The sequence below is a fragment of the Nicotiana tabacum genome, chromosome 1 (assembly GCF_000715075.1).
Source record: "Nicotiana tabacum cultivar K326 chromosome 1, ASM71507v2, whole genome shotgun sequence".
NCBI lineage: Eukaryota > Viridiplantae > Streptophyta > Magnoliopsida > Solanales > Solanaceae > Nicotiana > Nicotiana tabacum.
The window spans coordinates 214,962,235-214,988,382 of NC_134080.1; the positions used below are offsets into that span (position 1 = coordinate 214,962,235).

At 37.3% G+C, this 26,148-nt stretch overlaps 1 protein-coding gene and 1 long non-coding RNA gene across 3 annotated transcripts; one reads left to right on the forward strand and one right to left on the reverse strand.

Moving 5' to 3' along the window:
• Positions 1–2,877: 2,877 nt before the first annotated feature.
• On the reverse strand, positions 2,878–10,985 carry LOC107769796 (BTB/POZ domain-containing protein At1g04390-like). Its single transcript, XM_075256731.1, is given in 9 exon segments — positions 2,878–4,428; positions 4,882–5,034; positions 5,568–6,610; positions 6,612–6,693; positions 6,916–7,361; positions 7,456–7,589; positions 7,673–8,180; positions 8,964–9,090; positions 10,793–10,985. Coding segments are annotated over 9 exon segments (3,054 nt in total). The 5' UTR covers positions 10,903–10,985; the 3' UTR covers positions 2,878–3,977.
• A 1,420-nt stretch (positions 10,986–12,405) lies between these two features.
• LOC107769797 (uncharacterized) lies at positions 12,406–15,104 on the forward strand. Of its 2 annotated transcripts, XR_012694478.1 has the most exons (3): positions 12,406–12,752; positions 14,279–14,476; positions 14,603–15,104. It is a non-coding gene; the product is annotated as an uncharacterized LOC107769797 (long non-coding RNA). The 2 variants fall into 2 exon arrangements; XR_001644486.2 differs by having other exon boundaries at positions 14,279–15,104.
• Positions 15,105–26,148: the final 11,044 nt, after the last annotated feature.

Here is a 26,148-nt window from a genome sequence, read left to right on the forward strand (position 1 = left end):
AGATGCGTTATCGGGGTCCTGCGACGTCGTGCTAGTTGCTGGAACAGCCACACCGTTTCCGTCGTGATTTTCGGGGTAGTCGTTCTCGACTTTGATTACTGAGCCGGACATTTTAACCTGAAATCAAAGGATCTTGGACAAGAAAAAGTGTGAAATATAATGGGTATTTGTGCAATGAAACCAGCAAGAAAATAATCACTATTATTTTTAGCCCCACGGTGGGCACCAAACTGTTTACCGTGAAAATGGTAACGACAATTAAATTTGTAAATGAGTTTCTAAAAATACGTGATCTATTCCCGAGCTAGTTGTTAGGGCAGTTGATGCTAACAATATGGAGTTCGAAGATGAAATGCATGTTAAATGAGGCAGTAATCAAACCGAAGGGGGCTGTTGCCCGGATGCAGAACCGGTTGATGGGGACCTCGGGGTCGTGATTCGAGTCGAGCTCGAGCTGTCGGGGCCAATCAGGGATGGGATAACAGTCAAAGATACAATTAGATAAGGCTCTTTTCGGCCAATACTAAGCTATGTACTGAAGAACAAGTAAAAAGGCGATGGATATGAAGACGGTTTTGGGCCAGTACCAAGTGATAAACAAAGAACAAACAAGTAAGTAATCGAAGATAAATGGCTTCGAGCCAATGGGGATAAGCAAATTAGAAAGGAAAAGAGAGAGAAGATATTATAGCACTTGAGTAGGATAATTGCAGCTTTCCCTGCAAGGCGTTAATGACCCCCTTTTATAAAAAGGGGAAGCTCAAACTTAGTACAAAATACATTGTGTGATGAAAGAGAATGTGATGTGACAGCTGGTTAGCTTTATGTAGTATGTGAGCTGACGTCGAACCGCTCGAATAGACTTGATCGACCCCGGGCGCATTCCTCGGGAGATTTCTGCGTTCGTCGGGGCTTCGGCCGGTATTATCCTTGGCAAAGCATCGACAGACCTTGATGGAAGCGACTGACTCGAGATCCCGTGCCTCCGGGATCACCCTTCGGAGTATTATGTTAAGGGGAAATCGGCCCCCCAGATTTAACCGCACACATTAGTTATATACAATTGCATAAAGTTTTATTAGAAAAGCTTAGTACGCTGGACGTGTCCGGGGCATAAGCCCCGATAGCCAAGGCCTAAGTCTCACGGAATTAAGCCTCACACATAAGTCCAAGGGCGTTTTACGAGTGCTCCGCCCTCGGGCGAGTCCCAATTTTGCCTTTTAAAACAGAGCGGATATTAATACGAGTGGGCATAGTTGGGAAACCTGGAACCCAAACCGAAATTCGAATTTGTTGATTTTTGGCTTGGATTTACAGATTACGGATTGGATTTTGAATTTAATTTTTAAATTTTTAAATTTCATATTGGATATTGGATTTGGTACATCAGATTTTTGGATATCCGAAAATCCGGAATTTTTATACGTTATATTTAGCCCATTATCCATATGATAAGTTCAATACCTTACCCATTAGATATTATCTTATATATTCAATAGTAGTTACTTAGTTACAGTCAGAATACTTTCTATTTGGACATAGTTTTACTGTTGCTACTTCTTATCGGCCGTATTAATGCCATTGTTGCATTTCCTTGATAATAATTTCATTACTTTAATACTTTGTTTGGATGATTGCGGTGAGAATGATGAACTTTTGAGGCAATTTAACATGAGTACTTCATTTGGATATTCATTTTTGTACAAAAAGAAGAAGCATCTCAAGTTATAAGCTGAAAACCGAAAATCCAAAATATCCAAACCGATTAATCTGAAATCGTACTTAAAAAATCCGATCCAATCCGAGCTTATTTGGATTGGATTTGGATTGTCATTTCTTCAATCCGACGATAAAAATTCAAACCGAAATTTTCATATCTAATCTGAATTGCCTGAACAAACACTCCTAGATATTAATAGTAAAGCTTGGGGAAACGTGTTCCAACTTTTCATGGTAAAGCTTATCTAAGAGCTTGCATCCAGCTGTGTGATACTATTAAAATCAGATAAAATCATATAACATACTACTATTAGATAGTATTTGTTTGAGCTTGTTTTAGTTATATTATATTAGAGCACAAACGGAAAAAAATATGTTGTCTTGTGGATGCAGGAAACTGGTAACAGATTTATTTATTTAATATGACTATTAGGTCACAAAATTGATTTCTACCATTACTCTTACTGTTTTTTTACAGCACAGAATTATGGTGTGACGAAAGTCATTTCACAGGATTTTGCTGGAGATTCTTTAAACATATTTTTGGTGATTGATTAGTGAGTAAAAAATTATTTTCAAAAAATGTACAATCAAGATTAATAATAATATCAAATCAAAAATTGAAGAATGGTTTGATGAAATTTTTGAATCCTAAAGACTGATAATAATGTCTTAAGCGTTAGAGCAAAAGTAGTATGAAGTTAGTATTGGAAGTTTACGTTGTAAGGAAAATGGCTTCCCCCTTATTCTAATGAGCAAACACCAAAAAATTACTTTCTAAAAAAAAACTGAAAAATGACTTTATCGTGCCAAACAGACCATATGCTATCTGAGAAATTTTTATTTTGTGTATCACACAACTAACAGTTAGGTCCACTTTATTGTGGGACAAAGCAAAGCCTCACACAACTAGTGTAAGTTGTGTGAAGCACATAGTAAAGTTTTTCGCGATCTGAACATAAGGAATCATCATTCATTTGAGGTAGCCATTTCACAGCAAAATTTGGCTCACCTCAAAAGAGGCGCATAGACATCACACCCTAAGGCAGGGGCGTACGCAGAAATGTATTTGCAAATGAAAAATGTTCTAGTTAAGGTTTGAACCTTTGAGACCTCTTAAAGAAAAATCAAGCACATTACCAACACACCAAGATACAATTTATGTCAAGTGGTGTCATTTTTTTCTACTTATCTGTTTCCATACAGTATAAATACATATATTTAGTAAAAAATTTCGACGAAGCGGTGTCACGGTAAGCATAAATCCACCCCTTCTAAGGCCCTGCTCCCACAAAGAAAAGATGACATTATAAAGAAAAAGAAAACACCTTTTCTCACCATAATAGCTAAAACAGCTCAAAAGAGCACATGAACCAGAACGATTTTTCCACTATACATGCATTGTCCGAGTTCCTTAGTTTGAACAACGGTATTTAGAACCAAAGCAGGGGCAGCAACAAAAGGAATGCATAAGGGGTCGTTTGGTACAATGGAATATCCCGTGGGATTAGTTATCCCACCTTTATATGGGATAACTAATCCCACCATTTTAGTGTAAAAGTTGTCCTGGGATTAGCTAATACCCCAAATCAAACATGGGATAAAATTAATCCCAAAATCTATCCTGGGATTATTATCCTTATCCCATGTACCAAACAACCCCTAAATGATTAGGTTTCTGTCCGCATCAAAATCAAAACTCCCTTAGAAAGATGTTCCTTACCCTTGTTGAGCTAAAATGAATAAGAACCACACAGAGTGTACTTCCATATATGATAGCGGCAAAAGCTGACGATAAAAGCAGAGGCAGCAAAAGATGGCATTGCAAAAGGAGGACTTGCACGAATGCTTAGGCTTCTGCCCGCATGGAACTAAAACTCCTTTGAGGATGATGCTTCCTACTGAGAAAACTTGAACAAGGTCTACCATTGGACAAGCTTTTCCTATACAAAGCTGTACAAAGGTTAAACTCTTCTATGTATATTTCTTGTAGAAAAGATCTGATTTCCACACAAGCATACAGTTGATGCAAAGCGATCACACAGCATAATGATATTGATTGATTGAGTTGGAAGGACTTCCGCAGACTGTATCAAACCATTTGCTTGCAACCCCTTGAGTGGACAGATGATAAAGTATGCCCCTAGATCCTTCAAGCTATTACTGAAACACCATAAACTCAACCAATCTTGTCAAAGCCTGAAAAGTATCCCCTCCATGTCCAAGAAGTCGTATTATCTAAAATATGCGCAGAAACATCATGTCAATGAGAGTAAGTGTCCATTTCTTTGAGAAAACTGAACTGAGGCAGTGCGGACAATTTCAATGAGATGTTCATCCAATACATCAAGCTCGCTTGAGTTACGTAGATGATGATACATAGGGGCCAGATACTCTGCTGCAACTTCAACTAGCTTCCACTGATTGAGATTAGCAGCCATCTGTATAATTTTAATAGACAAATATTGATAGGAATCCAAAACTGATACAATTAGTCTAAAACATTCGTCATGTAAGTCTTCTAGGAGCCAGAATTGAGCAAGTGAACATAGTTCTACATAGGGCTGGAGTTCGTGTAGCTTTTCCTCCTTATCCAGATTGTCCCATAGACAGCCAGATATTGGTCTAGGCAACTCACCAGAGTAGAACCAGCTGACTAACTTAACCAAGGAGTCCCAACAAACTGGCACCTTGATGGTGAGCGAATGGCTGAAACAAAACCAAAAAATGTAATATCAACTACACATTTGAGAGGTGAAGGAAGAAAGCTAACGTAGCAACAAATAAGGAAATAAACTCCATAATGTAGTTATTTTTTCGTTTGCATAGTGTTCTACCTTCAGAAAACAAAAACATACTGCTAAACTTGAGAAAACAGAATCATCTGGCACATAATAGAACTAGGAGCCACACTAAATTGCTGCACATAATAGAAAGCAAAAACATACCAGGAGCCACACTAAATTGCTGGCACATAATAGAAAACAAAAGCATACTTTTAAATTTCTAAGAGGTCATGAATCCATATGGATCAAGCCATTTAAGTATCTGTACAGCAATAAATCCTATCATATTGGCAACCCAACAAGTCCCAACTCTGGGGTAAACCAAGTTATTCAACTATGAATTCGTTTTGTGACAAAAGCAACCTATTTGGAATACCTTTCTTGCATTCCTGACTGAAAGAGGGCCCGTAAATATTCACAACTTGACCATAGTACAACTTTGTGAACATGCAGGTGTAAAACAGATATGGAGCAAGAATTGCAGTCCTCATTACTTGGTCGGGAAGTTTCAGCCTCCAAAATAATATCCCTGATTAGCAAGAGCAAAAGGGAAAAGAATGTCATATCTTACTCTTTTTTTTTTTGGGGTGGGGGGACTGATAGGAAGGATAAATTAAGATACAAAAGGAATATTGCTAAAAATCATCCCTCTTTGAGGGTGTATCTACATATCTAACACAGTATAAAAAGTCAATGAACAATTCCAACAACTCATATTAGAAAAGTCTTTAGCCTTCATCGTTAAACATACTTAAAGCATTAATGACAGGTTCAGATGTTATCCATTCTCTGTAAAGTCTACAGGCTGTTAGCCAGTGAACAGCCATTTGGTGAAAGAACAAGTGATGATATTAATTGCCTCCCTGTGGATTTACTAGACCTCACACTAAATAAACTATTGTATCTGGATAAATCAAAAATAGTTCTGTGCATCCACCACAACATAACAATGCCGGGAAATGAATACTGAAAGAGAATTTAAACCAAAAGGACAAAAATAAAGTCTATACGTCTAATACAATCTACAAATTCCCAAAATGAGTTGTGAAAAAGGATTCATACGAAAAATTACGTCCAGCTGGCCCAAGAGCAGAGGTAATGTCGGAACTTGGGAATGGAGTTCCCCATTTCGGATTTCTTCCATAAAGCAATTGTACCAGAGGTTGCAAATTGCAATGTCTGGCTAAAATTTTCAACTTTTTCACAAGGTCTTCTCCTGCTTCAAGGAATCCCGAATAGATATACTCCAATAACTTTGTCAATGACTGGCAATCAACATGAGCTGAGAGACGAACTTTGGTGATTAACCTATTGCATGAATCTGAATCCAGCTTTAAGGAAGAACCAAAATCTTTCTCTTTAAGCAATTCTTCAAGAGGTAACAATGATGGGCATCTAACCAGAAGAATAACACCATGGACATGCACTGGTTCCTGATTTTTAATTATAAGCTCCGCATCAGTATGTTCATTGTCAGTAAGGAGTTCTCGAAACTCTCTCCCAAACTTACTTGGAAAACCGTATAATCCAAAATGGCAAAGGATATAAGCAGCGTACCATCGTGGTCCAGGATTAGAATTGTTAATACAGATCTCTTGAAGTTCTCTGATAAAAGCAGCTCGCGACTCCATCTGATTACAAAAGAGACCACCGCAATTTTTCGCATTTATCAACTCACCAAGAGCCATAAGTCCAAAAAGTAAAAGCATATCTTCACCTTCCCAATCTTCAGAAGAAGGCCAGCAACAAGTCCTTTCACTGAAATAGTTCTGTACATGAGGAGCCACACTGGATCTATTTAGGTGGACAGGATTATCTAACCACCAACTAATGAAGCTCAACAGAGTGGGTATTCCTCCGTGCTGAATTACATGCTTACGAATTTTTGGCAGAGCTGAATAACATGCCAGAGTTATCAAGGTTATGACAAGTCTAAAATTACTCGGTATTCCAAACTTGTTTCCAGAAGATACCGCTTTCAAACTATCCAGTAAATATTCCACATAGTCCTTTCCCTTCAGTGCCAGAACTTCAGATAGGATAAACCTTGTTTCAGAAGCAATGTACTTGCTGGGAGAATAAATCATCATAAGGACTGCCCTAGATCACTGGTTCACTCTCTGATGAATGACAAACACTCCCTTGAGAAATTTGGCGAGCTATGAGTATAGAATCCGCGAAGGCCAAGCTTTCAAAGACAAAAACAAACAGAAGCACACACACATTGATTAGGGAATTTGTTTCATGTCAATATGCTCATTAAGACTTTCTACACTTGTACTCGTTGTAAATAAATAAACTATATATATTAAGAATTTCTACACTTGTACTCACTATAAATAAATGAACTTTACATATATATATAAAGTTGAGAAAGTTGAAATTGTACCAAGATTTTGGTTTCGATTACCATGCACAAATAACAAGAGCATTAAACGAAGTCTCATTTCCATGCATCTTGGGGGAGAAATCTTCCATACAATTTGCTGCAAGCCATCCAAGAATATCCCAAACATACGGTCTCAGTGGAAGTAGAACATATTTATCAAAAACCTCTTCTAACTTGATGATTTGTTCTTGTAGAGATAAGCTACGCAGAGACTGCTGAGTAGTGTCAGAATTTCCTATGAGAAGACTAAGAAGAACCCCATCAACTCCTGCCTTCCAAAGATAAAATTGGTGGTCCCCTGCCCAACGAGTGATCAGAGCCAAACGGCATACTTCAACTAGTATTGACATTTGGCACTTAGCAAGCTTTCCAGCATCAAAACTCCAGTTACTCATTAAGGTAATCACGGCTTTCACAAAGGGCTCACAAGACGATTTATTAATTTTCGAACATCCTTGTTCACTTTTCTGAGCAATTAATAAAATATATCAATGTAAGCGAGCGAAATAAACTTGAGCTTCTAAGTAGGATAAAGGATAATAGTTCAGTTTCAATTGCTACCGTTAAACATTGGGCAAGTCTTAATCCCTCAATCTGGACCGAATGAGGGTTTGAACTGTCCAAACTGTCCACCAAAAATTTTACAAGACCTTCTCCATCCTCCAAAAGCTTCTTAGTTCCATTGCAACATAGAGCTGCCACCCAAAGTAAGAATGCAATATCATGAGTCTAAGCCAAGAGAGGAGAAAGGTAAGAAATCTGCAGGATATATGAATACCTAAAGCAGAATATAGCTGCAGAACAGCAATTCTGATGGAGCAGTCAGGATTGAGCTTGACAGTATCTAAGATATTCAACAATTTCGTATCAGTCCAAACACGGAACCGAGAAAGAGGCCAACGCCACAAAATTTTACTTAACAGAGAGGCCATCTCTTTAAAGTACTCAGTTGGCTTATTGTCACTGGAGTATCCTTTAACATTCTGGCCTAGATTACCAACCACGTTTGTGGTTTTTAAGATCTCCCAAACCTCTTTCTCTCTTTTAGAACTCAGATTTGATAAAATCAAATTCAAGGCAGAGGCACAAGATATAGCAACTCGTAATTGCTGGAAACTTAACAAGGATGACAAAGGATGGATGAGATTGGCCAAATGAGGTTGCAGCATTGTACTTGGTATGATGCGGACGATCTTTACAGCTACATCTGAGGCCAATCTTAATGTGGCTGCACTTTTTGATGCTAGAATACTTCCTACAGCTGCAACTATGTCACTGACTGACTCCTGGCATGGGAAAAAAATACCAGAGGTTAAACTACAATAGATGTGAAAAAGATGTAGAAAGTTATTCAAACAGGTAGAGTTCCCCGCAAGAGATCACACAACTAACAGGACATGTCACCAGTCAAGTCTACAATACCTTCCTAAAATAAAACAGGGAATTTGAATTACTTATGATATATGCTTTTAAAAGAAAAGGGAAGAAAAAGAGCAAAACATAGTGAGAAGCCAAGTATTGGTAGAGAGTTCTTCTTTAGGACCAGTATCTACAAGTTAAACTATGCACAAGTATGTTCTTTTTCTAGCATAAGAAATCAACTGACTATCTGGAATCTTATCCTTTCGTTGTGGTTTTCTATCCACATTCACAGTAAGAGGTTCAACATCAAATCTTGCTGTTACAAAGGCAACCTAAACTTCGCCACTCTTTCTGTAAATAAAGGAAAATTTTAGGGGTAGCAAGGTGGTCTGGATCCAACGACTAGCAGGATCTTAGTGCAATCGGGTTGCCCTTTAATGTGATTTGTATCACATGGATCGATTGTTCCAGTTAACTTTATTCAGAAAGGCTAAAGTTCCCACAAGTACCATAACACATATTCTTGCATAACAAAAGCAAAAAAAATTCTAAACAAATAATGTATGAACATGATGCATCTCCAAGTTGTAGTTCGTTTCTATCTCTTGCACTTTCGTCGTAACATATAACAGGCGATCCAACCAACAAAATATGAGATTAAGTGCTCTCCAAATTTATACAAGATTGGTAACTGGAAGACAAATTACCTTCACAACTTGGTGTTGTAATGACTCAGCAGATATATTATCAAGAAATGCATCAACTGAACGAAGTACTAGTCTTTGCATCTCAATATCAGAAAAATGCAGCTTTTGAACCCCGTCATCGCAATATCTACAGGAAACAAACAACTTAGTAAAGAATAGGATGTGTCACATTAAATGATTGTCGCCCCAGTAGAAAAACATCCTTATTGTGCCTTCCGTTTTCACTAACCATGGAAGCAAATGTTGTTTCAAGTATCATCTTTGAGGAATATTGGAAAGGGATTTTAGAACCAATGCATATCAAGAAAAAATCAAGAAATGCATATCAAGAAAACGATGCTCGCTCTGATTATCAATCCTAAACAACCCTGTTATTCAAGTAATCACGTCCCTGTTTTGATTGGAGTGGACTTTGCATCTTATATCGACATGAGACATATCATGAATAGCGGCTATCAATTCAGCTCTGTCCTTTCTTCAGATAAATGAAGCACAGCTATCAGTTATATCCAAAGGCAAATCAACTTCTTTTGGGGAAACATATCAGACAATTCATATGGCCGAACTCAATTAGTTTGGATTGAGAATTGGTGATTGATTAATGATTGACTGATAATATCAGAGGTCAAATTAACTTCTAGAAAGAAAATGAAGAAAAAATCTCTGGAATGGCTGCTGAGATTTCCCCATCCAAGGAACTAACTATTATGGTTTTTATATCAAAGTTTCTCGCAGATACAAGACTTACTCACCCATTCTTAGTGCACATAAGACAACTTCTTTCCATAGCTATCTTGTATGTATTCAGATTTTCCAAATCATACAAGTATAAGGAGGTTTTACATTTTGAAGCAAGACAATATTAATTAACTTATCTCTTGGTTTAAGCGTTTCAAATGCTTCCCCTTTTGCCATTTGCTAATTGGCAGACATAAGTTCCCTTGAGTTACAGCATCAGAATCTGGTCAACCTATTGAAATCTAATCATCTTGTTCTTTTTTCCCCTTCACACCACGATCATCTAGATCCAGTCAGCTATATTCCAAGCACAATGCAACTTAACTTGTTTTCAGTTACATACACTAATGGTAATCAAAAGATTCAGCTACAGCTCCGCCGCAAAAAAGTTTATAAAGGTAAATATGGAGTGTCATCAAGCAGCAAGGACTCCAATATATATCCTCTCTTAGTCCAATTGCAACCTGACCAATTATAAGTGTCTTGGTTGAATCCAAAAGAGCCTCACAACCAAGCATAAAGAGATTCAATTACAAGATTAAGTACTTTTTTCTTTTGATGATGGTGGTGTCCGGTTCAGCTTGAGCACACCTCGACTATTCGACCGGTACCTGCTACCTTCCACCAGCACGAGTACCGGGTAACTCTGCCCACGGCTTAGGCAGATAGGATCCGAGATTACATACAAAAGGAAATAATTATCACTTATCTATGATGATAAATCCACATCCTATTCCATTACTTTTGTTTGACCGAGAAGTCTGTTGTTTCCACCTTGGTAACTCTGCAGATAACGAGCCTATCTCTCTACTCTTCTCCATTTAAATACCAGAATTGGTTCATCAAAGCCATGGGAGCTCCAATACATTACTATTTGTAGGAGGAATAAATTTCATACGGCTTAAATAAACATTGGAGCCCAAACGTTCAAAATTACAATGTTGTATAAGTCTCCAATCAATTACGCCTCAATATCAAAACTAGTTTGGGTCCACTATACAAATCATCTAATCTATGCCTACTCTGCTTTATTCAGGTCCATAATTACATTCAAATCCTCAAAACTGATTTGAAAAATTAAGAAATTTTACCTAGTGCCGAGATTGAGAGCATGGTAAAGGCGTTGATGAAGGGTCAGTAGGTGACCGCTAATACCACGACTATTATCTGCAGCTTGCTTTGACGATGATGACGACCTCATTCTGAATAAATTTTTTCAATTGAGGAATTGTAATACAAAGGGACGAACTATGCTTTCAGTACCGTAAGTAATTTTGCTATAACTAAAAGGGAAATGATTTATTATTTAGGAATATCTTAATTATACCCTCCATTTTAATGTTTTTCCCGAGGGAACATTTTCTAAAACACTTTCAAGCACATTAAATTACTTAAAAAAAAAAATATGGAGCTCAAATTTTAACGTTGTACTTATGTGAAAAAAGGGAAGGTAGTAATATAGGAAACACGGGGAAGGTGGGTTGAAAAAAGTAGCATAAAAAATATTTTTCTAAAAATATTTTATACTCTCTAATCAAATATTAGAAATATTTTTCGAAAAAAGTTTTTCACTCACCAACCAAACAAGGAAAAATAAGTAATAAAATCACTCATTTTCAAGAAAAATATTTTCCAAAAAAATATTTTTTTATGAAAAATATTTTCCTTCATACCAAACACACCCTTAGAGAGCTATTAGAATCAATGATAAATGTAGGAATTTCCTCAAAATGCAATAGAGAAAAAAGAGTTTAAAATATACGTACAATAAAAGATATTTTGACGATTTATCCTAATTAAATTGTAAGCTTGCGGTTTCCTTACTGTTATTGACTAAACTTCAAAAGGTGATTTTAGTGATTTCATTTTGAAATTACTTTTGAGTTTTAAAATAAGTATTTTGGAAAGTAGTAAATTGTATTTGGCCAAATTATATGACAATCTAAGCATAATTCAATGTTTAGCTAGTCTTTTAAAAAATTGCTTTTAGAAAAACCATGTGTACAAATTTCACTTCATGTTATTATTAAATAAAAAACTATTTACCATAAGAAACTTTAATTGTGCAGCTTAGAGATGGGACAAGTAAAGGAAAATGAGAAACACATAGTTTAACTTTTGGCCAATTAATACCTTTGCTATGTATAAATTTCCCCAAATACGTATTTAAGATGCGACTAACAGATGAAGGATAACGCTATTAAATTTTTTAAAAAAATAACAAATGCATTTACAAGTCAGATTTGTCAATTGCAATTTATAAGTCGTATTTGTGAATTTTCGACTTATGAATCGCAACAAAAAAACGACTTATAAATTGCAATTGAAATGCGAGCAATTGAGAATGGATAAATTGCAATTGACAAATGCGACTTATAAAATGCATTTGACAATGCAGCTTATAATCACAATTGATAAATGCAACTCATAAATCACAAGTGGCAAATATGACTTGTGGATATCGCATCCAGTAGTTCTAGGAAGGATTTTTGCGTTACTATTGGTAACAACTCAAGGTGCCGAAACGATTCTAGTGGTATAGGCGAAACAACCACTAGCCGCACTTAGTGTTCCAAAATGCCCTTTCACTTGCGTGAGTAACAACCCCTAGCGTGTTAACACCTTATCTTCCTATTTATAAGCCACATCTTACTTTGACGTTTTCAATTTCTCATAAAGGAATTGGTTCTTGCGTTGTGGTTGTTGCAGCTAAACTAACGGAAAATTAACAATGCGACTTATAAATAGCAATTGACGAATGATCTATAAACCGTCCCTAACGAGCGATCGACTCATGTTTTAGCATGATAAATCACTTTTGATTAACGAATGCGACTGATAATCGAATTGAAGAACAAATTCGCAATATATAAATGCGACTCAGAAATCAATTAGCAACTGAGTAATGCAACCTACAAATCGTAATCTGAAGTTGTAATGGCATTTGTAACTCGCTCTTACTGAAGTACAAATACAAGCTAAATATAGCAGGCGCTTTTCCCGTTCTTTTCGTCTCCGAGCTTCGTGGTACTCAAATGTTTCTATTCTCAGGTAATTCTTCAACCAATCTATTGGTATTATTATGTTCTCTTTTTGAGTTTAGAGTACGATATAATGCAAAGTTTGCTCACATTGAGTCGAAAGTTTACATTTTTCTTTTCAAAATCCGAATAGGTATTTGTTGATTATGCTTGTGTGGTGTTAATAATAGTTCAGAGTTTGATTTTCGTTTTGAATTTGCACCTTATTCGTTCAGTTAAAGTTGAAAATCGCAGTTCATTCTTCATGTGTTTTAATTTGACACTTGTGTGACGCGGGTTTGTACTGAAATTTTATGCCTATAGAAGTAGAATTTTGTAATACTTTAGGCTTTTCGTCCAGTTATATTTCATTTTGTTCCTTGGAAAATGAGGTGTAAGTATGAGTTGTTAGGGAGAAACTCTGGTGTGGATGAATGCTTCATATGCAAAATGCTCGACGAAATGCCGAGTAGAAATATTATTCGTAAGGTTTTTATTTTTGTTCGTAAGGCTATAATGGCATGCTAGCCCGCTATGCATTGTCGGGTGAGACTGAGCAGTAGCATAGCAAGATTTAGAGAAGAAGACAAATAACATATATTATCAATTTTGTAAATGAGGAAGAGCTCCCTTTTGTTGAGTCTTAAGCTAGAAGAGGTTCACGGTTCCATTCTACTTAATAACAATCTTTTAACGATAGAGGCTCGCTCAAATATTAGCCAAAAACGTGTTCAAAGTGAGGTCCAAACCTCTAACCTCTACAAGCAAAATCAAGCACTTAACCAGTGTGCCAAGGATAACGCTTTGTCAAGTGGTGTCATTTTTTTGTATATGACATGTTCCACATAGTATTATATGTATTTAGTAAAATTTTCCGATGTAGCGGTGTCACATGATACCGCTTCATACAACATGTGTCCGCCATTGAACTGAGAAGGAAATAGAAACAGCTGTAACCGGCTACCGGACAGCAGGAGTGATTGGTTTTGCAATTGACTGTCTAATATATCTTGTGGTTAACTTGTTTGAAGAGATGGTGTTATCTGAGATTATACCTTCTCTTCATTCTTTTCTTCCTCTTCCCCATTCCTCTTATTCTAAAGTCAGTCATTTTGTTGAGCTTTGTGGTTTGCCTATAAGCACTTATTTTAGCGTATTGAAATTATTGTGGCTGTTGGATAATGTGGATATTGTTGGTATCATAAACTTGACAAAGCATTAGGGGTAACCGATGCTCTTTTGGAGGTCTTAAGTTACACATAGGGAGTGTTCGCGGTTCGATTTTTTAATATATATTTATCAAATTTGTATATGTAATTTGTCGTGTTGGTTTGATTTTTCCTTGATTTTTTATAAAATAAAACCAAAACAAACCATATAAATTTAAAACCAAATTAAAAAAAAATCAGTTTGTTTAATCTGTTTGGTTGGTATTCAGTTTGGATATTTTAACTGTGAATTCCTGTAGTTACAAATGGCTACCTGCCGAGACTCCCACTCCTCCTCTAAATAACCAATCCTCTGTTTTGGCTTGCTGTGGTTATGGATTACTCCCAGGAAGTTCAACCAAGAAGAAGTTACATTATGGTGAAAAAGAACATAAGAAAATGCAACAGATTTCTATATTAGCTTTGGCAATTCTGATCTTCCTTTTCATCAACATTGTTGAAGGCACTAGTAAACAAGATTCAGTCATGTCATGATAGAAAGGAAAAGATATGCAAACCAATCTTTACAGCTGTTATATTCTTCTTGGTATGTGTTTTCATTTGCATTATTTATTTTGGGATTAAAACAACTTATGCTTATATATGAGAGCAACTTTGGAAGCTAGAAAAGGTGTTGGGCTAGCTTTTATTACTATATTCAAATATGATGCAGGGATGGTCTTTTTCTCACCGTCTATCCATTCTTTGATGGATTGCACTGCCATTGGTTTCTAAAATCATTACTCTGGTGACTCAGACGTGTGAGGAGGAGAAGCACAGAGATGCCTCAGTCAGGAGGCCTGACAGATTGGTCTTGGTGGGTATGAGGAGAGGTAGAGGTAGACCAAAGAAGTATTGGGAAAATGTGATTAGGCAAGATATGACACAACTTGAGCTTACCGAGGACATAATCCTTGATAGGAGGATGTGGACGTCGAGAATTAGAGTAGAAAGTTAGTAGGTAGTCGAGCATTTTACTTTTTCCTTCCCGTAGTTTTAGTTTTAGTTTTAGTATTGTATCTTTTTATTCTCATATTGCGATCACTACCTACTGTTTGATTGCTATCTTTTGCTTCAGTTTTCTTAATATCTTGTTGTTATTACTGCTTGTTGCCACAACTTCTTTTCATCTTTTCTTCAGCAGATGGTCTAACGGAAACAACTCCTATGCTCTCTGATCACGCCCAACTATGCCTTATAAAAAAGACAAGCGGTCGTTGTAAATATAATCCGGTTTACAAGTCCAGAGTCGAATCCCACAGAGAATACAAGCTTGAACAATTCCTAACTTATAGATATTAAGATTCTTGTGTTTAACTAACTAACTAACAAATTAAAATAGTAAATTAACAACTACATATACTAAGGGTTAGAGACATTAAGGAGGTCTAGAATTATAATTTTCCCAATTGTCGGAATCCTTCCCGCTATGTCTTCTATAATTTCGCCTAAGTATTCTCTACCGATCATGAGCGCTCTGCGTGTTGTAATTCTCTCCCGAGTAATTACGACAATTTACTAGACATACTCTCCCGAGTTACGCTAGCTGGCTTTAATTACAGCTCACTTAGATCGCACCCAAGGTTTCGTTATCCCTAATCCCACCTTTAAACCCTTGGTTATTGATTCCTCACATACGTCGGGAGTGATGTTGTTCAACAACTACCTAAATATGTACTCTCTCTCAAATAATACATATTAAATAGGCATAGCTAATTGAGGGCCCTTCGTCAACCACAAGAATAATGTAGTTGAACAAATAGAGAAAATACTACGGCTCAATTATATAAAAACATAACAAGAATTTATCCTACAAAAGGTTCCATCCAAACCCTAGATAACAAATTAGCTATTTATAATAGCATGTAAAACTACAATACTAAAAGTCATAACCAACAATGAAAAATAGGAAGAGGAAGGAAAAACTCGTAGAAGAATTCCCCGCCTTGCTCCTATTGTGTCTCTGCTTCATAGGTCGAATCTGTGTCTCAAATCTGTTCAACCTCTTCAAAATACCGTTTTCCCATTATATATACCAAGTAGGGTTGGAACCAAACAATTACACCTTCTCCTACGCAAAAAAGGACATATTTTTCGGACAGAATGTGCGCGGCCGCGCTTGGACCGCGCTCAGACCGCGCATATCCACTTTGATTCTGCCTGACGACCGCAACCTGAATGCGGCTGCGCTATTGACACATATTTTTCACCCTGTTCTGTTTGGAATTTGGAAAAACATAAAACATGAAAGTTGTAGCCCTTTGAGTTAGCTTTCCAACCATATATTGTGGATCCCAAATGGAATTCTGAGTAAAACGTTATGTGCATTGTACTAGACAGTGCGCAATATGCCTACTCGATTCTTCGTTCGCTCTTAATTATCATCCGTTGATCTCCGAACACGATCCCAGCCTAATTCCTTGGGCTTTTACTCAGACTTCAAAGCTCCAAATCACTTGAATTTATTCCTTAATATCTATATAGCTCGGAATCACTCCTACAAGGCGTAAAACACACAGTTAGTGCAAAACACTAGTGGTTAAAGCTCAAACTCAATTAAAGTGTAGTAAATTAAAGTGTAATAAGTGACTAAAATACGTAATTATAGCCTATCATCAACACCCCACACTTAAACAATGCTCGTCCTCGAGCAATCAAACTACACTTTATATAGACACAACCTTTTTTTTAAACAATTCTCCTAACTCATCGCACCAAGAATATTTAAAATATATTAAGCACAAAAGCGTAACAGCTTAACCTCAAGATTTGACTCATGAGTACCATGCATTATTCACAACTCACCCACTTACTCTAACATAGAGGTCAATGACATTACCTTACCTTCATGAACCAAGTGCCCTCACACAACAAAAGAGAGTAGTTCTACACAATAAAATTTAAGAACACTTAGGAACTCAAGATAGAAAGAATTCATTCACTCTCAGAAATAACATTCATATGCCACAAAAGATGCACCATAGGCTTGCCCGTAGTGTATTACTCTACTAATCGAGCTCATTCAATCTAGGATCAAGTAGGACTTTATTTGGTTGTAATGTAGGCTGCGGGACGGGTAAGATACATTTAAATATAAGAGTGACTACGCCTCCCTAAGCACTTTAATACATACACTTTAACATTCAAACCACATACTTATGTCAAACCAAACTCCACCTTCACATCAATGTAGTTTACCCCATACTTCTTTAAGCACAAACACAATTACATCAAGAGTCACCACTTATCAAGGATTTTTTTCGTAACAATACAACTATTTTTTTCTTTTCTTTTCTTTTATTTTTTTATTCATGTGGCTCTTACTTTTTCAAAATAGTGTACCTTTCTCCTTATTTCATTAGTTCCACTCAAAAGTCAAACCAATCACCCCACACTTTAACTTTTACACAGCTCTTAACAATTCAAGTGCTCATGAGAGGTTAGAAGGTTCAAATAGATGGTTAATTCAAACAAATGGGTAAGGCTTGTAATGTGGTTGCCAAAGAAATAGAATTACAAGCTCAAAGGGGTTAACTACGATACATAACAATTAGGCGGGTAAAATATACATATGACTCAACAAAGAAACGCCTATATCACTTGAACAAAACTATTATTTTGCTTTGCAAACACACGGGGCAAGTTCTAGGCATCAAATGCAATGCACAGAATAACACCCAAACCTCTCACACATATGACACATAACTCACTCAGGATTGGATTCATCAAGACACTCTAGTCAAAGCAGTTATGCAAAGTTAAAATCATACAATTTAAGGTACTTATACAAGAGTAAAAAATTGAGCCTAAACGTCACAACCAAAGTACTCACTATTCTCAAGGAAAACAAAGTCAAGAGATATTGCTTCATTTCAAAATACAACACAATGGCTCATATTCCTAAAAAAAATACTAATTATACCCGGTTCAAACAAAACCTTTGGAAAAGAATCGCGGCACAAAGATAAATCAATGGGGAATTACTACACTACCTACAAAGAAAATCTTGTTTATCTTTTTTTTTCTTTAGACTTAAATCCCTCAAGAAAATTGTCTAGGATATTCATCGTCGGGAAAAGTCCAATCCCTTTTTTTCGTTTTTCTAAAAAAATATAAAATAATTATTCAATTAAACCACAACTAAAATAGTATAGAAAGTCACCCAGACAATTTCCTCACCCCACACTTAAAATTGTGCATTGTCCCCAATGCACACCATTACTAATAAGAGGGTAAAAGAAACTCCCTGGTAGGCCAAAGGCCGAAGCACTAGCAGCTCATGGGGTACTCAGACTTCTCCCGGGCTTGGTCCTTTGTGCGGGTACCTCACACTTAGTTCCAACCATCTGGTTTGTTGTTGCATCCTTCCAATAAATTTGCTTTCCATACTCCTATAAAATCAAAAATCGACACTACAAAAATAATATAATTAAAAAAATTAATAAAAAAATTAAAAGAAAGCAGTAAAGCTGGGCTTCTTCCCAACAAACACTTGATTTAACGTCGCGACACGACATGAACCATTTTTTTGCCTCCACTTTGAACTTATGAATTGGACCCCAAGTTTTGATTCTGCTCTATGATCATGCTCTTGGGGTGGTGGAATGAATCTGACTATCCCAATAAAATAATGTAGTATTCTGCACTTTTTGGCCTTTAGATGAGATGTGTATTTTCGACTTTCTGGCAAGAAGAACTCCAGAATGTAAGCACCTTGTTCCTCTTTCCTTGACTCCTCAAGTGGATCGGATGACTTTATTTCTATATCATCATCCAAACACAATGTTGAAAAATGCTTGGAGTGAGGACCAATGCGCTCAACTACATGAACATTGGGACTGTCTACATTCTCAACACTAATGACAATAGAGTCAACTAAATATGTATCCTCAATATCCTTGGTTGACCCTAGTATCTCTTTTACGACATCGACATCGACATCGACATCCTCAAAATCTAGTTCGCTTGATTTTGATGTTCTACTCTGGCCTTCTCTAGCTCATCCTCGTATTTTTTTAAATCCTCTAGTATAATGGCAATTTCTGCAGCCAATTCATGCTCATATTGGCTACTATCCACAATATCAACTTGTTGCGCTTTACAAGGTTCAATTAATTTATTCGCTTGAGCCTCCAAGTTGTGAATAGTTGTCGCTTGCCTTTGTATCTGTCGTGGTCTCTTATCAGATAGTTCCATGCAATATTTTAACATATCTTTGATCTTTTTCTGGTTATCATCCCTGGATTCTTTGTTCCTATTAACTTCACAAGAAAAAGAAGAACCATCAAAGTACGGGATTGGGGGAAGATAAGAACTATAAGCACAACCATGAAAGTGACCATCTTGATCATCACACATATCACACACATTCCACACATAAGATTGAGTTGGTGCACATAACTCGCTTTCGGGAATATTTTGATAATTTTGCCCTGCGTGGTTTCCTCCACGATATGCATAACGACGATCAAAAGTAGAATTACCAACATCAAAACTCTCATAATTCTAAGATGCTATGTCTCTCAGATCAAAATAAAAAAATTAAAAATAAATATATAATCAAATACACAAAAACAAAAATAATAGTTCAAACTTGCAACCTAGAAATATGTACACATACATCTACACCGTTAGTTCCCCGGCAACGACGCCAAAATTTGATCACGCCCAACTATGCCTTATAAAAAGGACAAGCGATCATTGCAAATATAATCTGATTTACAAGTCCGGGGTTGAATCCCACAAAGAATTAAGGCTTAGCTACAGTTGTTCACTATCACCAAGAATACAAGCTTGAATAATTCCTAACTTATAGATATTAAAATTCTTGTGTTTAACTGTAACGACCCGACCGGTCGTTTTGAGCTTTTGCACCTTGCTCGTCAGTTCCCGGGCATGACTTGCCCTATATGATGTGTTATGACTTATGTAAATCGTTGGTTTTGGTTTTCAAGGTAATCAGAACGAATTTGGAAGAACAGTTCTCAGTTTGAAGCCTGGAATTTGAGAGGTTTGATCGAGTTTTGACTTGTTTGTATATGATCTCGGATCGGAATTTTTATGGTTTGGTTAGCTCCGTTAGGTGATTTGGGACTTAGGAGTGTGATCGGAATGCATTTTGGAAGTTCGTGGAAGGTTTAGGCTTGAATTGGTGAAATTGAAATTTTGGCATTTTCCGGTTGATAGGTGAGATTTTGATATAGAAGCCGGAATGGAATTTCGGAAGTTGCAGTAGCTCTGTTGTGTCATTTGTGACGTGTGTGCAAAATTTCAGGTCATTCGGACGTGGTTTGATTGGATTTTTTTTTATCAAAAACGTAATTTGGAAGTTTTGGAATCCAAGGCTTGAATTTGATGTAATTTTTGGTGTTTTAATGTTGTTTTGAGCGTTCCGAAGGTTGGGACGAGTTTGAATAAGGTTATGTGACTTGTGTGTATTTTTGGTTTAGGTCCCGGGGTCCTCGGAATGATTTCGGATAGTTTTCGGGAAGGTTGAACTTGAGGAAATGCAGCTGATGTTGCTGCTTTTGTCATGTCCGCATCTGCGGATTGGAGAACGCAGGTGGGAGCTCCGCAGGAGTAGAAGAAAGGCGCATGTGCGGCTTGGTAACCGCATCTGTGATACCGCATGGGCGGTGAGGCGACCACATATGCGAGGCCTGGTGACATAAGTGAAATTCGCAGAAGTGGAAGCACAAATACGTTTATGGGGTCGCAGGTGCGAAAGTACTGGGCAGAATGTATAAAAAGGCCCCTTCGCGATTTTTAGCCATTTGTTCATCATTTTTGTGCAATTTTGGAGCTCCAAGCTGTGATTTCAAGAGAGAATCAAGTGTTGATAGAGAGGTAAGCTACTTGGGCTTTGTATCTTGTGTTTATGGTGATTATTTCATTGTTTAATCATGAAACTTGTGGGAAGAATTAGAGAAAGAGTTGGGAAAATTAGGGCTTGAAATTGAAGAGTTAAATTGATGATTTGAGAGGCCATTTGAGGTCCGATTTTGATGATCTTGATATGTATGGACTAGTGAGATGATGATGATGATTCTACTGATGTGATTTTTATTGAATTTCGAGACGTGGGCCCGGGGGTCAGGTTGGACCAATTTCGGGATTTTAAGTTTAATTTGATTATTCTCGTATGGGCTTTGTCCCTTTGGCATGTATTGATGATATGATTCTGAATTTGGATAGATTCGGGACGATTTGAGGCCGAGTCGAGAGGCATGGGCATCACGAGCTAGAGTTTGGACCAGATCGAGGTAAGTAATGATTGTAAATGTTGTCCTGAGGGTTTGAAACCCCGGAATTCTCATCGTTGTGTTACTTGAGGTGACGCACACGCTAGATGACGAGCGTGGAGTCGTGCACCGTTGGGGATTGTGACTTGGTCCGTCCCGTACGACTGTTAAGTCGTGTGTTTGATTTGAAATCTTATGATATTCCAAATTTTAGAGATTTTTATTATATTTTGGGTTGTATGTCATGCTTGGGGCCTTGTGCCGGCCTGTTGAGACCCTTAAGGGCATTTTTACTATTTTTTTCCTCGCTCTATTTTGTTTTGAAAGCATATCCTCAGTCATGTTTTACCTGTTTATTGTTTAAATCTGGTTTTATCACTTTACTTCTTAAAATGTGGAAACTGTTTGGGCTGAGTTCCCTGTTTTACTGATGGTCCGAGTGATCGTGAGGTTGACGACTAAGATAGATCGAGGGTCTGATTGTGAGGTTGATGACTGAGATAGACCGAGGGTCTGATTGCGAGGTTAATGATTGAGAGAGGCCGATGGCCTAGTTGTGAGGATTATATATCTATGGATCGGGCTGCACGCCGCAGCGGTTACTATATGGTACCTATTGAGTGTGAGTGCTGAGTGTGAGCGCTGATTGGTAAGAGTTGAGCCACGAGTGACTGAGAGGCTTGCCCGAGGGGCTATAGATATACATGTACATGAGTGATGCTATGCTTGAGGGGCCTGTTTATGAACTTACTGTTTTTCGCTCCTTCTTAAAGTGAGTTTCTATTGAATATGTTGATTTATTTACTGCTTTCACTCATCTTTAGACTGAGCCTCTATTGAAATTGTTGAACAAATGTTTTAAATAATCTTTCATTTAAACTGAAGTTTTAAGTTATGAAAAGGATTGTGAATTTCTATTTTGCCCGAGGGGCTGTATACGAACTATGTTTTGCCCGAGAGGCCTATTATAGTTTTCATCTCTTTTATTATAAATGGTGTTGCACCCCCACTGAAACTGTGGGAAAGCATTTCCAAATGATTTTACCAAAAGCTGGATTTAAATAAGACAAGTGACTCGTATTCTGATTTGAAAACTTGTTGTGCTTACTGAGTTTTTTTTTATAAATGTGGATTCACAATTTTCTACTGCTCAGTCTTTATTTACTCTTATTACTTACTGGGTTGGAGTACTCACATTACTCCCTGCACCTCATGTGCAGATTCAGGTATTTTGGAACTCGGTAGCGGGTGTAGATTGCTCGAAGGCGGAGTTGTCGGAGTTAGCGAGGTGGTTGCACGACGTTCACAACACTACTTCCTTCCTCTCATTATCATTACTGTACTTAGTACATTTTTAGACTCTTATTGTATTCAGACCTTGGTAGATGCTCATGACTAGTGACACCCTGATGTAGGGCTTGTGTAATTATTTCGCACTTTTCTTTTGAGTTTTATTATGAGATTATTGGTTTATAATGTCACGGCCCAAAATCTCACCTGTCATGATGACGCCTATCGTGGTACTAGGCAAGCCTCAACTCAACATCTCAACACAATAGAACTTTTAAATAAAGGCGAAACAGTTAATATTAAATAAAATCTTTTAGAATTGAATATAACTCCAAAAGTACTAAACAATTCATCCCCAAAACCCGGTGTCACTGAGTGCATGAACATCTAACTGATAGCAACATACGACTGATAAAACACTGTCTGAAAATATAGAACAGTAGAATATGAAAGGAAATGAGAGTCAAGGTCAGCGAACGCCGTGCAGCTACCTCAATAGTCTCCTGAGTCTGACTCCTCAATCAGCAACCGCCGTGACTAAAAGTGTCTAGATCTGTACACGAGGTACAGGGGGTAACGTGAGTACACCAACTCAGTAAGTAACAAAAATAAATAAGGAACTGAGAAGTAGTGACGAGCTATGCAAATACAGTTATCTCAACAACTTTCAAATAAGAGTAGTCTTACTTTCAATTTAACAGTGTAAGTCACATCAGTACGTACTCAATAAACCAGATATCAAATTTGACTGAGCATTCAATAATATCGTTCAATAATTTTCAAAATAGTGATATGACATCTGCGATGCAACTGTAATGAAGTAAATGTACTTTCTCAGAATAGCTGTCACTCTGTTCTCCCATTCACTCCAACCTCGCAGTCACTCATTCCTCATGTTCACTCATTCCTCCTAGTCACTAAGTACTCGGCACTCAACACTCGCACTCAGTAGGTACTTGCGCTCACTGGGGGTGTACAGACTCCGGAGGGGCTCCTTCAGCCCAAGCGCTATAAACTGCACGGACAACTCACATGCTATAATAATATCTGGATCCGCACAGACAACTCACGTACTATAATATAATATCTGGATCCGCACGGACAACTCACGTGCTATAATATCAATAACCTCACAACTAGGCCCTCGGCCTCACTCAGTCATCAATCTCTCCAGTCTCTTGGGCTCTCAAAAAAATCATATAAACAGCCCAAACAGAGGTAATGTCATGTATCAACAATGAACAACAAGAGGCGGAGGCATAATAAGCAAGAAAAGCTATAACTGAGTACAAAATAATAATTAGCAGCTAATTCAGCAAGTACACGAACTCACACGTCTCAACAGTGATCACATAAGGCCTAACATGATTTCTAACATGAAGTTCAGTCAATTTCTATGAAAACAAAGGGAACATGTATTAAACAGTAGGCCAATTAATTCCACAGTCTCGCCAGACGGACCAAGTCACAATCCCTACGGTGCACGCCCACACGCCCGTCACCTAGCATGTGCGTCACCTCGAAAATAGTCATACGACACAATGTTCGGGGTTTCATACCCTCAGGACCAGATTTATAACCGTTACTTACCTCAATTCACGCAAAATCCTACTCCGCAATGGCTTTTCCTCTCAAATCGACCTCCAAATGCCTCGAATCTAGCCACAATAATTCGATTCAGTCAATAAAAAAAATAGGAATTAATTCAACATGGAATTCTATATTTTCTATTAAAAATCCGAAATTGCACTAAAAATTCGCCCCTGGGGCCCACGTCTTGGAATTCGACGAACCATACCAAAAATACTAAATTTTGATAATATTTCGACCCTCCAATCCTCAAATCTATCCGAGAGGGTTTTCAAACTCTTCTAACTAAATTCACAGATTTAATGCCAAAACTAGTAATAGATTCGGGTAATCTAACCAAAATTAAGTTAAGAACATTGTTTTCTCTGAAAATCTCCCGAAAATCGCCTCTCCCCGAGCTCCAATTTGGTAAAAATGGAAAATTCAGAACATAACATTCTATCCAGATTTTCCGCGGTTACTGTTCACGCGCGGGTATTGTTTGTGGTACTGTTCAGAAACACTGTTCATGGGTAATATTCATGGAGACTGTTCACACACATTGTTCATGGGTTACTGTTCACATACTGTAGAAAATATCAGCAATTATCCAAAGAGAAAAATTCATCAGTTTTTTTTTAATATCCGTTAACCTTCCGAAATCCACCCGAGGCCCTCGGGACCTCGACAAAATGCATTAACCAGTCCTAAAACATCATACGAACTTAGTCGAATCCTCAAATCACATCAAATAACGCTAAAACTGCGAATCACAACCCAATTCAAACCTAATGAAACTAGGAACGTCCAACTTCTATATTCGATGCAAAAAACCTATCAAATCAAATCCGATTGACTTCAAATTTTGCACACAAGTCATAAATGACATAAAGAAGCTATGAAAATTTTTAGAACTAGATTCTGACCACGATATCAAAAAGTCAACCCTGGGTCAAACTTTCCAAAAAATCTTCTATTTTCCAACTTTCGCCAAAATGCGCCGAATTATCCTACACACTTTCAAATCCAAATCCGAACATGTGCCTAAGTCCAAAATCACCATACGAAACTATTGGAATCATCAAAATTCCATTCCGGGGTCTTTGATCTAGGGACCTCTGAATTCGATTCCGGGCATATGACCAAGTCCCAAATCACGATACGAAGCTGTCCGAATGGTCAAAACTTTTATCCGGGTTCGTTTGCTCAAAATGTTGACCGAAGTCAACTCAGTTGAGTTTTATAGATCTAGTTCATAATTTAATCCATTTTACACATAAAAACATTCCGGAAAATTATACAGACTGCACACGCAAGTCGAGGAATTATTGATACCGCCTTTTCAAGGTCTTAAAATACTGAGATAATTATTTAATTTAAAGATGACATTTTGGGTCATCACATTCTCCACCTCTAAAATGTTCGTCCTCGAACGTGCTAAGAATTATTCTCAGGTTACCAAATTGATGATTTTACTTCTACACAAATATTCACAATTGATCCCACATTACCGCATTCGACATAAGTCCGACAACACCATTTCAATTAAGATTATTTCCTTTATCCATATTTGTAAACTTGAAGACCAAATTTCTTACACTCCAATCATTTCCAGAAAGGTCCGATTTTCACGTCAACACACGATATTAGTCCCGACTGGCTATAGCAACTCGTGCCTACGCACCCATCAAATACGGGGTGTTATATTCTCCCCCACTTAGGGTCATTCGTCCTCAAATGAGAAGTAGAGTTTGTCCTTAAACACATAATGTAACTTATCTCTTTCTTTGCACATCTCAATATCCCAAAGTTTTCTAACTCCCAAATTTTGCAGAAATTTCGGCAAAGTCTCCTCTGTAATTGGGCTTATCCACCTGCCAGAGTAACACCAAAAGAACTCCTAACATCATGTCCACAACCCAACAAAGCACCACAGAGTATATATTAATAACACTAATCTCTGCATTACAAGCACGACATTATCACAATGATATCTTGACATGAAACACATCATATGTATGACCATAACCACATCTCTGGTCTTAATAGTTGTTTATAAGAGATTATAACATCGCCAATTAGCCTCATGTTAACAAAATCTCATTTTAAACCTCCATTT